Source organism: Silurus meridionalis, chromosome 25 (genome assembly GCF_014805685.1).
Source record: "Silurus meridionalis isolate SWU-2019-XX chromosome 25, ASM1480568v1, whole genome shotgun sequence".
In the NCBI taxonomy this organism is placed as follows: domain Eukaryota; kingdom Metazoa; phylum Chordata; class Actinopteri; order Siluriformes; family Siluridae; genus Silurus; species Silurus meridionalis.
Window position 1 is genome coordinate 12,987,500 of NC_060908.1, and position 18,614 is coordinate 13,006,113.

At 39.4% G+C, this 18,614-nt stretch overlaps 2 protein-coding genes, 1 long non-coding RNA gene and 2 other non-coding genes across 5 annotated transcripts in view; 1 reads left to right on the top strand and 4 right to left on the bottom strand.

The window, feature by feature from the left end:
• rcc1l (RCC1 like) overlaps nt 1-9,719 on the top strand; it is a 26,775-nt gene extending 17,056 nt beyond the window's left edge. The window contains exon 12 of the transcript XR_006924322.1: nt 9,427-9,719. The gene's annotated coding sequence lies outside the window, so the exon portion shown is untranslated. The remainder of the gene's footprint in view (nt 1-9,426) is intronic.
• The window catches only part of castor2 (cytosolic arginine sensor for mTORC1 subunit 2), a 16,329-nt gene extending 4,770 nt beyond the window's left edge, over nt 1-11,559 (bottom strand). The window contains exons 1-3 of the mRNA XM_046838713.1: nt 10,735-11,559; nt 5,000-5,070; nt 4,357-4,550 (exon numbers count right to left, since the gene is read on the bottom strand). Coding sequence (XP_046694669.1) covers nt 4,357-4,550; nt 5,000-5,070; nt 10,735-10,847 — 378 coding nt within the window. The 5' untranslated portion in view covers nt 10,848-11,559. The remainder of the gene's footprint in view (nt 1-4,356; nt 4,551-4,999; nt 5,071-10,734) is intronic.
• A 2,971-nt stretch (nt 11,560-14,530) lies between these two features.
• On the bottom strand, nt 14,531-17,962 carry LOC124378786. The gene is made up of 9 exons (XR_006924299.1): nt 17,832-17,962; nt 17,252-17,295; nt 17,013-17,038; nt 16,740-16,799; nt 16,328-16,366; nt 16,035-16,084; nt 15,233-15,289; nt 14,809-14,936; nt 14,531-14,704 (listed from the first exon to the last, which is right to left on the bottom strand). It is a non-coding gene; the product is annotated as an uncharacterized LOC124378786 (long non-coding RNA).
• LOC124379560 lies at nt 16,145-16,282 on the bottom strand. Its single transcript, XR_006924452.1, has one exon. It is a non-coding gene; the product is annotated as a small nucleolar RNA SNORA8 (small nucleolar RNA).
• On the bottom strand, nt 16,548-16,683 carry LOC124379561. The gene has a single exon (XR_006924453.1). It is a non-coding gene; the product is annotated as a small nucleolar RNA SNORA18 (small nucleolar RNA).
• Nucleotides 17,963-18,614: the final 652 nt, after the last annotated feature.

Here is an 18,614-nt window from a genome sequence, read left to right on the forward strand (position 1 = left end):
ACAAACCCCATACCACTATATTTTCGATGTAAGCAAACCAAAACAACAAATTAACTTGGGAGGAACAAGCAAAACTACACACAGACAAGCGCGAGTTTAGTATCAAACCCTTGTCAATGTATGATTCTTGCACAAAAAATAAAAATAAATAAATAAAAGGGCCATTCACATTATAATCTCTGGCAACCAGAAGGACAACTGCACCAGTGACTGAAGCATAAATACTGCCAGCCACAGAGAGTATGGACAACTATAAACTTGCCAAGCCGTTTAAGCCTCTCACAACCCTTGTGAACTTGGTTTCACTGAAGTATTTACACTTCAGGGCCCCCGGTTTCATCCTGAGCTCAGGTTACTCACTGTATTGAGTTTCACGTTTACCTCGGACACTTTTATCGAACGTCAGACAGACTAGAACTGCACTCTTGAGGTTTAAGGGCCTTGCTCAAGAGCCCAAAAGTGCCAGCTTGTTATTACTGTGATGTGAACTCATGACCTTCCAGTGAGAAGCCAAAGCCTTAACCATTGAGATGATGTTCGCATGTTCTATTCAAGTCTCCGTGGCTTGACTTGAAGTTCTCTGGTTTGCCTGAGGTGTGAACATGTGTGTGCTTTCCGCCCTGAGATTGAGACTGGCATTTCTTCTATGTTGTACCCCCGTTTTGCACCTCTGGATCAGTGCCCTTTGACCCTCACAAACTCTGCTGTTCTTGTTGTAAATTACGTTAAGGATCTCAACACAGTGAACGATATGAATTCACTTTATATATCGAGTCGCAGGTCCTACCAGGATTTGCAAAACCAGTCCATTTTGGAAAGTTGGAATGCATTCATTTGTTGATCAAACTACAGAAAACATTTCCTATCATATTTGAGCTATCTGTCTGTGCAAAGCTTTAGTTATCCATGTTATTGTATCTGATCTTAGTGGAAAAAAGCTTGGGGGTTTAAATCAGTTGTATGAGATTAGAGAAAAGAAATTGCACAGCGCATGAGGGCAACAAACCTGAGCTTGAGAGCCATTAAATTAAACCAAGATAAAAGGATCATGTCTGTTGGACTAACAAGGTACTATGCTGGCGGTGCTAGCTGTCCCTTACTGCTTACCGCAAAACACACACCACCCGTTTACCCCTACAGTCATTACCACTATATGGAGATAAGTATAGCTAGAAATTTTTAAAAAGTATAATCACTTGGTACTCAATATTTCGAGACTATGCTTAAAGGATCAGTTACAGCGCTTTAACGAAATTGTTAGGTTCCTTGCCATGTTTCCGTCAGTGTCGTTGTAATCTGAGCCTCGGCTGTCAATTTGAATGGCATCTTCAACATCAAGCATTCTGATGAGTTACTAAACTTGACTGTGCAAAGAATTTCCAGTGAGGAGCGTCCGTTAAGGAATAAATATGTGTCTGATCGTCAGGCTTGTGCGCCAGAGAAAACCTGCTCTCATTTGCATTGCAAACGACGCCAATCACCTCCCGAATGCATTACGAAGAAAGGGAGAAAAACACACAAGGATGTCTTAAGCAAACAATTGGACTGAAATTCAAATATATGTCCTACAGAGCGCATGCTAAACACACTCGCTAGGCAGGGGAGGGGGGAAAAAAACTAAAACAACGTTTCAAGGGCAACCCCTGTGGATCTTCTTTCTGTATTTTGTCAGCATGGGAAAAGCAATACAATATCCCCGACGGATACATCTGACTGTCATTAACTTATGAAAAGCGAAAAAAGAGAAAAATAGACACCCTGAACCATGTTTTTTCTTCTTTTTTTTCTTCCCCATTTTGAAACACGGAGTCCCACAAGACACATTACAGTTCGACGAGCAATAGAAAAGTAGGCCAGGCCTGGGCTGTAGAAATATATAAACAAATAATAAAACAAGTGAGAAGCATGGGTGTCGGTTTTGTCTCCCGGCTCCGATGAGTCAGATAAAAGGGTTTACTTCAGCCTAGCTATTTATAAAACATGCGCGCGCACACACACACACACACACACACACACACACACACACACACACACACCAGGGTTAGGAGGAGAAGCAAAGGGAACCTGCACTGGCCCGAGTGAGAGAAATGGATCAACAACAACCCCCCTCTTAAACAACCTTTCATTGCCCCCCCCACCCCACATCCCCCAAATGACTGCGGCCAGGAGAGTGTTGCGATGAATTCCAGCAAGAGGCCACGCTGATCCTCTTTACATAACCACCTCCAGATTAACATCGGCTTCGCCTTTTTTATTTTCATAAACAGGTCCTGGAGAGCGTGCGGGCGGGGTTGGGGGGGGGGGGGCGGGGGTGTTAGAAAGAAAGAGAGAGAGAGTGTGTAGCTGATAAGTGTGTGTATGCACAGGGAAAAGAGATTCACACAGTCGCTGCACACAAAGAAAAATGTGCTGAGACGACAAGCATGAGCAGTTGTCGTAGTGGACAAGTCTGGACGTCTTGCATTTTCTATTCTCCAACCTCAATGGGCAGCTGTTCTTTCTTCAGCTAGGAAATAAATTATAGCCTCGAGCGTCAGTGTGTTTTCCCATGAAATATGCTTAAATTACAGATTTCATATGCATGGCATGAAAAGATTGCATATTCCTAAGGGATTGAGGAAAATACCTTTCAAACAGCGAGTGTTCAGTGCGAGTGCTCTAATGCCAAGTTCGATTACTATCTGAATGAAGAACTGCAACCACCAGACATATGCACATAAAAGGGCAGCGCCACCAGGGGGTGTTGCAAGTAATATTAAGCTACAAGGCAGCTATACAACAGACTCGAATAAGGTGTAATGATTTTTAACAGATATTTTAGGCTTTAATGCTTCTTTTACTATTGTACAAAAATGATTAAAATACTTAGCTATTCGAGGCTCACTGATTTGCACTTGCTCTTCTGATCCAAGTCAAACCATAAAGGTTTGGGCAATTAGTTAAATATGTTTCCTTGAATGAGTCAGAATGTTAAAACTCAGCAGATCCGCAGATGACTGGCGGCTAACCCAGACAATCCAATATTCTAGACTAAACATTTCAGCTATTCCGATCAAAACGCTGACCTCTCCAATGAAGCACATCTCTTGCATTCCCAAGTGTGCCTTTTAGCCTGGACTAGATGTCTATTCTACTGTGAAATGCACTGTGCAAGCAAAACAAAAAAACCCCCCCCAAAAAAAAACAAGTTACCGCTGAGAAGATAGAGCTCTGCATGTTAAATATGCAAGTCACTTCACAGAGTCAGATTCGACTGCACACAACTGCTGAATTCTCAAATCTTATTGGTCAAAAGGTGTGCTGTTACGTTCTCGTTCTTATCCATTGTCGATTGTATAGTAATTTAGACCGGGACTTCAAAATACTGATGCGACAGTGTTATAGGTAAAAAAAATTAATCAATCAAAAATAATAAACAAGATGACAAGCTAATATCAATAAATGAACTTGTTTAGTGGGCAAATTATAAACAGACAACTATAAACTATAAAAAATAATCTTAAAAAAAAATTTATAATTTTTTTGACCAATAGCTGCAAGAGGAATGAAACGGCATAAACAAATTTCATAAATTATCTGTTGCATAATATCCACTTCAATCAATGCAAGTTATTTGGCATGTTCCCTATTTCTAGCTGGAGGAATGGAATATTAATACTCGGTAGCTCTGCATTCCAATAAATGTAACACCCCCGTGTTAATTTCCCACCCTGCCCCAGAAGTGTGCATCATCTATAAAACAGCTGCCGGTAAAAGAGACAGGAGTTAGAGGAGGAGATGAGTGATAACAATGGCCATTAACAATTTGTAGCTTTGCCAATGCTTTGCTGTGTCATAACTTGGAAGCTCTTCTATTACTACAAATCTCAGGCAGAACAGTGACAGTTTGAATGCAGTGGAAATCATAGATTGTCCAAAAGAGCAACATGGTGCTATCGGGTTGTCAACACCAAAAGTTCATCTATTCACGGCTATTTTTTATTCTGACAGGATACTAAACGTGATCCACTGGATTACTGTTCGAAAAAAAACTATTTATTTGGCTACTTTGCAATTTTGGAGAGCATCCTTGTAGCTTCGAATATGGCCCAAGTAAGAATTTCACACTGTTACAGCTGTCCATTAGATTCAAATTCCCTGAAACAAATGTTTTTACATTTCAAGGATTTTATTGGATCTAGTACACTAACCACTAAAGAGAAATGAAAAATAGAAAACAATAGAACAACCCTTAAAATTGGCAATTCAAGTGCACTAAAAGTAAACAGCAAAGGAATGTTGAATCTTTTTGGGAAGTGGAATGTGTAAGAAACGTATAAGAAAGTGCTAGATTTTCCCGCTAACTTTGCGACTCACCAGGATGAAGTCCGTCTGGTAGGTGGACAGCATGAAGACAGAGATGTTGTGGTCGGCCAGGGGGGCAATGACGGACTTTGCGATTTTGGTCACACCAATTGGCTGGGAGCTTGTGGCACTGCCACCCCCCGACACCACGTTGAGAGCTAACCATGTCGCCTCCGCTACGCTGAGGTACTCCGACTCAGGGAGTTCTGAAAGAGAGGTAGAAAGTCAGTGCAACGTACGAGAAGATTAATAAAGAGCAGTTTAATACCTTTAACCTTTCAAATGAATGAGGTCAATGAACAACCTCAAAGTACCACACAGGAAATGATGGCTTTGTTCCTCCCCACACCAATGAACAGAATTTCTTAGTGGGTCATAACCTTTTTCATTATCATCAATGCTGGTAGAAAACCCTACCTGCTTCACGACCCACAGCTACTTGTATCCATGGTGACCCTGGCGACCTGGGTGTAATGACACTCAGTCAACCACAAAACCAAACGGGCCGACAGCTTGGCCTTGGTTAACCCCGTAATGGAAGCGAAGTAGCTGATGAAGCAATCTGTGGTCAAACATTGCCAGTGTGTCTAGATGGGGGAGGATGTGTGTGATCTTTCTTTTCTGCCCGTGAAGCTCGAGAAACGGCCAAACGTACCTTTAAAGCCATCTTCGTCAACTATGATGGTGTAATCCTCAGGGGTTTCGGTCAAACTGAAGAACTTGCATCTGTAGAGTAGGAAAAGTAGATGAACATGCAGCGATGTTTAGAACTGAAGGAACATTTCTGAAAAACATTGCCAATATTCGGGAATGATATAATGGTGTGGTGAACCACAAGCAAACATTTGTGGAATTCTGGAACAAGGACTGGACAAGGTCTGTTCTGCAAAGAACTGGAGGTATAGTGCAAAACAATGTATTGTTTGTTTGCCGAGCCCCAGAATTAGCCTGTCTGGGAAATTGGGGCTAAAATGGTGGCAGGCACATATCACACAACACACGAACACTTCTTTGTGATGGTTACATAACAGTAACACTTGCTGAACAACCATCCAGCCACAAAGGGAAGTCCATAGAGCAAAGTTTGCTCATATAGTTTTAAAAATGATTGAAACACTAAACACATTAACTGTGAGGTCTCTTTCCACACTGCTTCAAAGATATCGCATAACAGAACAATATTTGAATGCATTTGCCACATGACTTGGCCTTACGCAAACAGAACCCATCACACACACTTGCGCACACGTCAGGGTGCCAGGCACCTTTTTAATGCCACTCATAAAACCAGACTTAAGATACTGGGTAAGGGGAGTGCTTATTTATGGCCTTTCAAATTATCCCCCCATATTATTTTTCCCTTTCAAAAGGGGTGCTGGGGGGTACCAGGATGTTTGTTGATTCTGAAAAGTAAGATCTTATCTGATGCTGCCATACTAGGACAGAAATTCTCAAGGGGTTTTGTGAAGCACTCATGTCGCACGACCAGGTCTTTTCAGAGTCGCCCGAGGGAAAGCATTGTGTGAAAAAAAAGTGTTTACAGTGTAGTTGTAACAAGTGTTAAGGATTTCTGGACAAAAAAATCTGCAAAACACTGGTACCTTTCAAGAGTCGATTTTTTTCACGTTTCAAAATGTTAGCGGCAAGTATGAAAATTAAGAACCCTGTTGGCCATAAACCAGATTCTTGGAAAAGCAACGATTTTCCGTTTATGACACACGGTTGACAAGATGCCATCTTCCAGATGCCGGAGGATGGAAATTATGAGGGCCCTTACTTTATCTCTACCTAAAGAGAGCGATGCAGCAGCGCTTTACTCTGTCCAACTCTCTTATCTCCTCATCTGCTCCAGTAGATCAGCTTCCAAAAGCTTCAACATTCATGTTCTTTGCTCCCGTAATTATTAGTGCATTGAAAGCCATCGCATTAGTCATCTCATAAATTGCTAGACTGCTGCTCCTATCTTCAATTTCACTGAACTTCACTAATGAGCGAGAAAGAAGCTTTTGATCTGTAGTTTTGAGTAGCTAGCACCTGACAAAGACCGTTATATCCTTTATGTTTGAGAGATTCTTTTTATTTTTGTCCATTACAACAGCTAGATTGAAAGACAAAAGATAGATCAATTCATTCATCCCAGAGGGAAATTCAATGTCTATCTATAACGTTAAGAGTTTGCCCCCCCGGAGCAACAACCTACCACCATGATCGCAATTAAACATCACAAATACGTATTTTAATACAACTGTGTTTCATTTCAATCATTAAAACAACACTATTACTAAGCAATGAATCAATACATTTCTTACTCGCTGCCAAAGTCCACCATATTTCAGTGCATACACGACTACAGGAAGCACAGGACGCAAAAATCTAAATCGAACAGTGTGTTCAGTGTTGTTTGTGAACAGAATGGGTCTTTTTCTTTCTTGTTGCACTACGACACGGTTGAACTTCCCTTTCGATGACGCCAGCTGAAACAGTGAGGCAGCAAACTGGGCAGGAGCCGCCGACAGCATTCTGAACAGTAAGCGCCTTTCGCCACACCCCTCCTCACACACTGGGCTGTTGCTTCTCGCATTCGACACCACCGCGAGACAATTCGCAAACAAACAAGCAAACACGCATCATCTGCCAAAGCAGGTATGTGTAATAATTCAGTCTGGTAATAAACAGAAGAAAGGGGGCCTTTCAAAGGAAGTTATATCGCTATAATCAAGAAGCCTCTCAAAGGACAACCCAGCGCCGACACAATGGTCGCCTCTGAAGGCACACTGTTCACAGCTAGATATCAGACCACAAGCTGAATTTGCTGGCAGAAAAGATTTGAAAAAAAAACATCCCCTGTTCTTGCTCAAGCTTGTTTTTAATAGCCTTTTTCCTGCGACAGAAGAGGAACTTGCAAATTTAATACAAATGTAATACTCTTTATCTGTCTGGCTTCTAGATGTTTCTCAGCACTAATAAGAATCTAATGCAAATCAAGGACTGAGGATATTTTCCTTCAATCGATTTTTTGATTTTCCCCTTTAAATGATGGCATCGTCATAGTAAGAACAGGATTAAAATGGGGGGGAGAAAAAAAAAGCTGGGTACATTGTGCAACAGGGGTTACGCTCTATGAAATTAAACCTAATCATGGTGGCCACCTGGGATAAGGACAGAGGACCAAAACAAGTGTTGTACTATCTTAAAGGACTTCAATCAATAATCAGCTTCAGATAAACAGTAAATCTCATCAAGTTCCCATGTGCCGACCATGGGTAACCTCAGTCATCAAAATACCAGTAGGTTTGTTCGACGAAGGATGAGACTAGAAAAGAATTTCAGTGGCTTCCCCACCGCTGAGAACAACGTCAGTGTCCAAGGCCTGGCTTTATCTATTCAGAAGTGAAAATAAACAATGAAAACAAAACCCCCAAGTGCTGAGCCCATTATGCATTAGCCAAGTGACTTACAGAACTGTATTTCTTCGAGCTGGGGACCCGTTAACCCCACCCACACTCACTTTAAAAAGGCTCATTAGGGCGCCGGCTTACGCCTCTGTAAATCCAGGAGAGGAGATGGCCTCCAGGACCGTGTGTCAGCAAACACAACTAGAAGGCATTAAACTCTACAGAATCGTCTACAGAGAAACAGGCAGTGAATCGGGCTTAAACCCTCAGAAGCCGAGGGTCACTCCATGATGCTGTGTGCTGCTTTGACATGATGCCCTTGTATTCACAAACAGATTTGAATCCACTGTCTGAAAGCAAGAGAACAGTATCTGACGATGGTGAGGAAACACGTTACATAACGTTTCGTGTTTATTTTGATTGAAAAAAAATATGTAAAAGTATGAGTTGTTGGATCTCAGCTGCCCCCGGGCTCAATTATACCTAGAAATATATAAATCTATATACACAGGTCTATATATAAACATCTTTTCAAAATTCTCATAAGATGAAACACTATTTCTGGTAAAAAATAGTTTCCCTTCAACCTGAACCAAACTAAATATTGATGCATACTGAAAATAGATAGGAATTATTATTATACAGTATTTGTCTGCCTTCATATTCAATGACCATATGATCTGATTATGCTATTGTATGCACTAGACCTACATATTAACACGCACGGTGGCGTGTTAATATTAAAATAAATCAACAACAGTGTGTTATTATTAAATACAATTATCTTGAAAACCAATTGCAGAATGTCTTCAAACGCTTCATTCCTCTGTTACCTTTAAGAGGAAGATTGTTTAACCTTTTATTATTTTTTTTTAAAGAGTACTTTATTAATCCCAAAGGGAAATTGTAATTTTTGCATTGCTTGTCAGGAAGTTGGGGTCAAAGCACAGGGTCAGTCATGGTACGACACCCCTGAAGCAGATATGGTCTTGCGCAAGGGCCGAACAGTGGCAGCTTGGTAGTGCTGGGGCTTGAACCCATACCATTATGATTAGTAACCTTATCTACAGAACTAAGAAATATAATATAAAAATAATTTAAATAACGGAGTGCCATGATTCATGTTACAACTCCACCTGAATCATTAAATGTATAAATATATATTTATATTTACACTTTAATGCTGTGGACCACCCGTGAGACAACTTCGATCCGACTATAAAGTAAGACAAACGGTCGCTTCACCGCCAGCGTTTCATTTCTTCCAAAATTATGTTGTCGGCTTGGAGACTTTTTTCAAAAACAAAAATTTCACAAAGTCTCCTTGCAGAAAACTTCATCGCATTATTCATGACTGAAAGCAAACTGTTGTTTATCAGTCTGGGAGCAGAAACGTCCCTCTGAACAAGATGTTCCTACAGAAATGGATTTGAATATGCAAATGATTTTTATTACTACAAAAATTAATCAACACCTTGAGAATCAATGGTTCATGAATCCTGAAATAGGAGTAAACAGAATCGCCGCATCGACTTATTCCGGGACAGATTTTTTTTGCATGAAGGTTGGATGAAATTAAGGAACGCTATATGTTAAATGACTAGATTACTCTAGAACCCGTTGAGGTGGTGGTGATAATATTTTACCGATTGCTAAAATAACATTGCGCCTTTGTTTACCACCACAGGAATAAAAACGTGGAAGAAAGGAAGAGAATGGAACGAAAAAGGAACGACGTTGTACCCAACAGCTCTGGGTCTAATTTGTGAACTCATGCTGGTGTTTTTTTCTTCTTAATTCACAGTAGTAAATTATTTTAGTGATAACTCTTTTCCCCCCTTATGATTTATGTTATGGGTTGCCCAATAAACGGGTTACTTTCACTCCAACATCCTCAGCCGAATTAATAGTAATTCTACAGATATGTACTACAAACATTCACCAAATATGTTTTTAATAATCTCACAAATAAATGTCATTTATAGTTTTTCCCTGGCATACATAAAGATATACAGTACGCCATGGGGTGGACGGCTCGATCAGATTGCACTGTTACAGAAAATAAAAGGATATAAATGAAAAGGTGAAGTGAGGTGGTGATGATAACAATATTTGACCGAATGCCACGATAATATCACACCTTTGATAACCGCCACAGGAATAAAAACTCGGAAGGAAGGAAGCGAAGAAGAGAACGAAGAAGCAACGAAAGTGCACCTAACACCTCTGGGTCTATGCAAAAAAATAATTTGTGAACTCCTGTTTGTTTTTTTTCCCCTTTTTTCTCTCTTCACTGCAGTTGTTTACAGCTTTCCAGCAGCCATGCAAAGCACTGCAGCAGGAAGAGGGACATGGTAAATAATGTTAAAGGGGGTAAATAAGGTACAACCTGGTGTTTAGAAGGAAAATATGATAAAACATTTAATTGGACATCGTTAAATGGGATTAGGAGTCTTGGAGTTGAAATGATAGGCTACAATAAGGGAGTGTTGATATGATGTGAAGGAAAAGCAATTCATTCAATGTGGTTGCTGTTGATGATATTGTGAAGGTTTTTTTTGTTTTGTTTTTTGACGGAGGGGAGAAAAATAAATTACCAGCACGAGCTGCACGTCCTCGCGCGCGCGCGAGCGCACACACCCCTTTAACATGGATATAAAATAAAGGGGGGGTGACCGGGTTCATACAGAAGCTGGAGCTTTCTATTTATAACCTGTGGGCTTCTTGTTTCATTTGTCGACAGCGTAGCGGGATAAGGAAGGAGTTTAAAATGTAAGTAAGTGGAAATGTTCTTTTACAGGTTGAGAGAGAGAGAGAGAGAGAGAGAGAGAGAGAGAGATATACGCAGCTAGCTGTTCAATTCACTGGCCTAAAGCCCCTCAGGATGCCTTTCTACCACAAATTCTGTCATTCATTTGAACAATGGACAAGCACACAATTCTGCATATAGAAATGTATATATAATACGTATATAAATACATAACGTGCTACTCACCTTGTTTTTGAAGGCAGGAAAGCGAGTTTTATCAGTCCGTGAGTGCAAATCTGGATGCCTTCCTTGGCTATACTGGCTACTTTCAGGTTGTGCTCTAAAATGTGCAGTTCCATCTTTTGCGTCTTCTCATTTGGGGCTAAAAACACCTAGATGAACGGCTATTTGACTCGTGTAAGCATGTGTGTAGGTAATTTAAAAAAAAATAGGAGAGAGAAAGCAGAAAACAACAAATAAATAAATAAATAAGTGAAAGCCAAACGGACCGGGTTTTTTAATAAGAACCTTCAAACGGAGCGGAAAAAAGGAGGCTAGAGAGAGAGAGAGAGAGAGGGGGAAAACCAGGGAAAAGTTGTGCAAGAGGAAAGAAGAGAAAGAGAGCGAGAAAGGGAGAGAAGCAAAGGGTGAAATAAAAAAAAATACAGCAAAGCACAACGAGGTTAAAATAAAACGGGAAAAGGGAGAAAAGAGAGGACTGTCTGCCTCCCCCCGTGTTTCCACTCCGGCGGGGATTGGAACAGTCCGGCAGCTGGCTACACTGAGACAAACAACCTGTCAGTCAAACGCGAGGGGGCGTGGCTATGGACCGGCGAGTTGCATGAGGGGAATCGTAGTTCAGGCATTTTTCTAAAACCCATAAAGTTTTTTGATTTTACTCACGAATAAACTCAAAAATCAACACATTCTTCACTCAAATGATTCGCTGACCCGTTTTTTTAAATCAACCTCGACCTACGTCAGCATCAGTGAAATCAGTCATGGGTTAAATACACTAGATGACTCCGGGCCACGCCCATTTCGAGCCCCTGTGTTGTTTGAATCAAACATGGCATGTTGTGGCATGTCTTTTCCTGTCATCACGTTTTTATTTTAGTAATTAAAAAAATAAACTCTTTCTTATGATTTATGCTATTGATTTCCCAATTAATGTGCTACTTTCACTCCAACATCCTCAGCTGAAGTTATCTTACAATAGTAATTTTACAGATATAATACAAACATTCACCCAATTAATTGTTAGGAATCTCAGACAAATAAATGTCAAATTGTATATATTTTTTCTTGACATACATACAGATATACAGTACGGCATGGGACGATCATCAGAGCGTGTTGCTACAGAAAATAAAAGGGTATACATGGAAAGGTGAAGAAATAGAATATAACCATGAAATATAATAAATATATAGTTGCAAATCATAGAAATATATTTACATTTGTATATGTGCAGACACTTTTGAGCACAGCAGTTGAGGGGTAAGGGCCTTGCTCAAGGGCCCATCAGTGACACTTTGGTGGTGATGGGATTCAAATTGAAGACATTCTGAACATCTTAACCAAAGTTTAATCCTAATTCTATAAAACATCAATGCTTCCTGAAATGGCTAATAAATCTGTCAGCATATGATTACGGTCGGGATAACTTAGTAAGAATTTCCACAAATATCCTTCAACAACACACATGTATTTATATATTTTTAATCAATAATTATTTTTAGAACATGGATAAACCCAGTCAACAAGACTATATATATATATATATATATATATATATATATATATATATATATATATATATATATATATATACTTACTTACAAAAGGAGACTATAATGACTGGGCTAACCCCGATGCTGTTTTTTTTTCTCAGCACTGATTGAATTACAAACATTGTATTTATTGTTGACTCACACAGGTGTGAATTGTCCTTTTCATAACTTCTTGAATAGTCTCCACCTACAAAGCCCCTCCCACCTCTCAGAGCTTGATATCTTTTTGTCCACTTTTCTGCCTATGAGCTTCAGAACCTTCTTGCATAATGATTTGGCTTTCTGATGACACAATGTGTTTTTCATGGCAGTTTTTTTTGTGAGACAGTGAGCAGTAAGTAAATAAGATAATCATGCAGAGAGGTTTTTTGGTTGACTTTTAAGGAGGTTAAAACAAACAAGACAAAAATACAGATTCCTCAGGCAAAAGTAGATTTATGAACCAGCATTTCTAGCTTATTTACATTTTTCAGGTTGGGTACCCTTGCAGATTGCTTACATAGTTTCTACACTACTTTAACCTACTTAAATAAAATCTGTAATATAATTCAAAATAAAGTTTTCCCTTCAAAATAATTATCCTTTGGGTATGCAGGTTACAAATCCCTTTTGCCTTAATCGTTTCTGTACACAAATCATACACAAACAAGGCACAATAATGGCCAACTGATTGGCAGAGGTAAGGACCCCCCCTCTACAGTCTTCTGGCCATCATGTCACTGGGTTAAAAAGGTAGGCAGCAGTTTAATAATTCACAAGTCATGTCAGGCAGGTAATCAGTTTTTTTGTCTCACAGGGTCATAAACACTGGCCTTCTTTGTGTGTAGCAGTGATAAGATCCTGGAGACAATTTGATCTCCCAAACAAGCTAAATCATGCATTGGGCCAGTTCAAAGGACAAGCTATTCGTTTAGCTTGAGACGGCATCACAGTATCAGCTGATGGGATTTCCAGGTCTTCGTGTTCACAGAGGTTGCGTAATGAGGAGTAATAAGCAGCAAGGAGCTGATGCTATTTAGGGTCATGTGCTTGGAATGTTGTACCTGGAAAAAGTTAACTCAAATTTATTTAGAGACCAGAAATAGATTAGTGGGGGCTTCTCACTATAGAGGGCTTAGTACTCAGTACTTTATAAAGAGCAGAAATTAACGTGGAAGATTCAGCAACGTGTTTTATTACTGGTGAATATTGAGCAATGCCAGTATATCTTATCCAATAACCTAGTTAACTGAAAGCATCACTAATCTAGTACACAATATAATTCAAAAACTCAACTGCAATGGTTCAAAAACCAGACTGCAGTGGGATTCAGACACGTTCCTGGCAGCTAAATGCCAGGTCCTTCAACAAATGAGCATAAAGCTCGATGGTTACATTCCACATTTCATGAACGTGTGTTGCCAGAGCCAGCACAAACACGAATCAGCAGACTATAAAACAAGACCTTTCACTCGGCACGAACCTGAGCACAAAAACAAGAGCAACCCTTCATTAGTATTTGTGAGAAAATCCCAAAACATCACGTTCCTTATTCAGTAAATTAAACCACATTAATTCTCATGGTTGGTTGTCGAACTGTCATTAGGTTACAATTGTAACTGATACAATTTACTAGTTGAAGCATAAGGACATGCACAGTCTTACAACTTTTTGGCAACTCAGCATACTTATAAATAAGCAAAAATTCAAGAAAGACATCATTGTATAAGCTGGGAGTCAAAGGTCAGTCGCAGCCAGTTGAAACCATATTATATATTTTAAAAAGGAAAAATAGGTATGAACTAAATTTTAGCCAAACAGGCTTTGGGGGGGAGGGGTCGTCCACTGAAAGCTGCACTGTCTATTGAGAATCCTTTAATCTGCGTCCCATGAGCTGTGGAAAACAGTGAGAGCAGAAAGGAGTCCATCTTAAATGCAGCTCTTAAAGTGCCTGTGATCATAAGTGACACATGAAGTGCTTGGCCTTTATGTGCCATGATGCTTTGTCTAAACGCCTACAAGCGTTCATGCCACTGTTGCAATCATGCCATGGACTACATTTTTACATCAGTAAACAATTAAATGTCTCATCGCTTATCACAGCATGTTTTACTTCTAAGAATGAAACCACCATCACAAAACAGCTGATACTGGTCAGGGCAGTATTCCCAGAGCTCCACAGGTTGCAAAAAATAAATTACTGTGTGAAGAAACAAAAAAAAAAAAAAAAAAAACGCAAGAACACCACAAGACAATAGAAAACTGCACCGTTTTATAGCAAAGGACTTTTTAATTGGTGAGGAAGTTAGGACATTAACCACACAAACAAACAAAGGAGTTTGATATCAAATCTTCACAAAAGCCTAATCATTTCACACTTTTATTAGAAAAACATTACACACTACAGCAAACTTTTGTTCATCAGCTTAGACTCTCCAGTTGATCTGAGAAATAAAAAAAAAAAAAAACTAAGTCACAGAATATAAATGGGACAAAGCACTATTTTAGTAAATCAGAATTAAAATGTTGCCATTTGGACAGCAGTTACCTGAACCACCCTATAAACACCTGCATGGTATTTCTCAGGGCACTGATGTGGGATCACTGCATTAAGGATCACCAGTGGCATTACATGGCTGACCCCCTTTGAAAAGTGATGTGTGTAATGCTGAAAATCTGTCATTTCGGAGAATCCCACAGCCGTAACAGGATATGGAGAAGGGGAGATTGAGAGAAAAAACATTTAGAAAAATACTAATTTAATAAAAATTAACAGTGGTACAATTTCAACATGTTCCCAGTGAATCACACCAGGTCTCCTGAAATGAGACACTGGGATGGGGTATGATTTCCGGTCATGTCCACAGCAGGTCGAGAACTTCACCTCCCGAGAGCTTTGGTATATGACCAAATAAATAATACTGGTATTTAAAAATAAATAAATAGGAAAAAAAAAAAAAAAAAGTAGTCACCTGGCTTGGCACCATTCCCAGCTCTGATGTTGAGCATTTAGTCCATTCAGGACAGACCTGCAAGCCAAAAACAAAAGATCAGCCCAACAAATGCCTTTGCACAGTAACTCGTGCAGGATGAGGCTTGTGGCTAAATTCTGACAGCATACCACAAAGTGGCCATGTTAATGTGCTGACTAAACCCTGACGGCAGAGACACATGAAATACACCAGCCACAAAAATAATGACAGGAAAACAAAGGGAACTTTTATAAACAAGTTCACAAAAAGTAGTATTCATTTCAGTAGAATGCCAAAATGTCACCATACAACTGTGCCAGAGGTCTGGGTGGAAAACAGCAGCGCAATAGTTTCAGTTGTAACAACTCAATTATTGTTTGGGTTTTTAATGTTAACTAAAAGAGCAACATTTATTTTAAATGACGAGTTTTTAGGACAACCCCTTAATCTTTACACAATTGTTCACAGAAGAAGAAGAAAAAAAAAAAACACCGAAAGAAATTGCTTCACACTGACAGCCAAATCAAAACTTAAATATACATAGGCATGTTAGGCCAGAATGCTCACTGGGCAAAATAAGACTGAAATGAAACTATATTGGCCTGTTAACTGAGTCATGATGACGTGCATCTACGTGGGTTTGCCAATTTTTTTTTTACCAATGGAAAGCATAAATGTGATGCAAAAACAATGTCCTCTAGCTTTGAAATCCCTCATAAGTCAATACTTACAGCTATTTTAACTCAGTGTGCCTTGTGTACTTAAGTGACTGAGTGTGCGAAAGCTGGATTTACATACGCACCCATCTTAGGCTTACGCAGCAAAATGGAATGAGTGAGGGCTTTGTCATTCCTAAGGGGCAGAAACAGTTTAAACATGTGATCAAATGAAAGATAATTACAGAAATTAAATATTTGTGTCTCAGTACCACCCAGGACCCAACATGCAAAGGTTGTGAGGTCCATGATGGAAGGTATTGGAGTTACTCTTGCACTGCCATTTGAACAATCCAGTCAGATATACAACTGGATGCAGATACCACACAGTGCTAGAAAGAAACTACCCCCAGTTCAGAAATTTAAGCGCAACACTTACCAGAGTTGGGAGAAGAGCGCCATCATGTGGACACCAAGGCTGCAACAAGAATACACAATTAAAACTTGCTTTCTTGAATCTTCAATTTAATATTTACAGGACCAAAAGATAAGGTATCCAAGTTGAAAGCTTAATATAAGAAGCTAATCATTACATAACCACATGTTTCAAGTTAAAAAAAAAAAAAAAGCCAATATTGATGTGCATTTACAATGTAAAGGTTTGTCCTGCAGCGTTTTTGCCCACAGAGTTAATGACAGTAACACCATGAGTAAAGCTATACTACAGAGTTCATCTTTGAGGCATTTCCAACGACACGGCTCTACTGTGAGGGGCCAGTCGGGATAGACCTCAGGAATGCATTAAAACAAAAGGGGAGGAGGGAAGAGAACGACAAAGAAAAAAAACCTACCATCAGGAAATCACCCTTTCAATTCATACACTTCATGTCTTTCTAAAAAGACAGACAGACCTGTGAAAAAAAAAGAAAAGTTTGGTTTTTTTTTCCTTCAACATCTATTAAAGGGTGGTCTTTTTTCAACTAAAATAGACAAGACGTTCAGAGAGGCTGATTTCTTTCATGGGCATAAGAGCAGTTGAACATTAAAACGCCAATCATCACTACAAAGTCTATGGTGTGGTGATGCATCATATTCATAAGCACTTGAAGCAGATTTGACCTTACCTTTAATCCAGATGCTTATCCAAAATCTGAAAAAATAATCAAAAGGTAAGAATGTATCCAGGGTTTTAAAAAAGGGGGAAAATGTCCATTCTCATAAGTAGCACTGACATGATTTAAGCACAGCAGTGAGTTGCAAGAGAACAGAATTGTACTCTTTGCACTGTCCTAGTTCCTAAGCCCACCTTCACTAAGCCGTGACTAGGACTGTGCATAAAAATAAGTCTATTTGCCATCATTACCTTGAAGCACAAGTGATCCAGTCCAGAGTGCACATCCGGCCATCCTGTAGAGAAAAAGAAGGGAGCACGTGTGAACACATGCACATGATAATGTTGGGTAGCGCTTCAGATATCCCAGGCCTCATTGTCACCTCAGCAATCAAAGATGCTGAGATGAAAGCAAACCTGGACATAATATCGCCATGAAACCTGTGGAAGTGACCCATGACAGAGGAGAAGTTCCGCTTTATTCCAGATTTACCATGGCTTTCAAAGAGAAAAGAACGGCTGCAGTGCACGAGCTCGAGTGCACGTGGAGGCAACATGGCGCCGCTTAACTAGCCTACCTAAACAGTTAGCATTCACCCGAGACGCTCTGAAACGCTCCAAGGTGTTCATAAACAAATAAAACGCATATAAAAGATTTGAACATGCACCACGAGCCACTTAATTCCTACTCCACGTTATTCGGGTCGGGTTGGATTTATACATCACAAAAATAACTATTGCTATAATCGCTAAAGAAGAAAGGGTATGTGAGTTAAATAGAGATTACAGCTTCATAATAAAGCGAATAAAACAATTAAACATGGACATTTACCGAAGTAATGGCGCCGTGTTCATCACAGAGGAGCACATCGACCAGCTAACCGCAAAAAAGAGACCGGTAGTTGTTCAGTCTGTAGAGTTATACAGTTCACAGTCACTACCTCCTACCCCTATACAGAGAAACCCCGCCCATAGATTAGATTCTAGATTCGTGATTGGCTAGTGTTTCAAACTCGTCTACATGACACCGATAGTATCCAATAGGAGGCTGCTTTATGAGCACGTGCTACAATGGACTGGGCTGGATTTATTGGACAACTTTACGGCAGGAATTTACGACAGGTTCAACCAAGATAGCTTATAAAGATTTAGATATAGGATGATTGTGTTTTAAAATTTTTGAAATTTCTATTTATTATTGCATAAATAAACACTACTATAAAATAATAACAATTGAAACACACACACATATACATACATACATATATATATATATATATATATATATATATATATATATATATATATATATATATATATATACACACATATATACACTGGCGATCAAAATTAGAGAACAATTTATAAACAATTTAACAATTCTGAAATAATGTCATCCTCACTGCTCAACAGTTGAAGTAGTTTTTGTCCTGTCTATACCATGCTACCAGAACACCTTTTCCACAAATTAACTAAGGCATTTAAAAAAAACATTATTTTGCAGAAAACCCACTTATCAAAATAAGAGAACAACAATGACAAGGATTTTCCAGAGGTTCTCCATTGGGTGGAGATCAGGACTCTGGGCAGGCCATGTCATTATTTCAATGTTTTC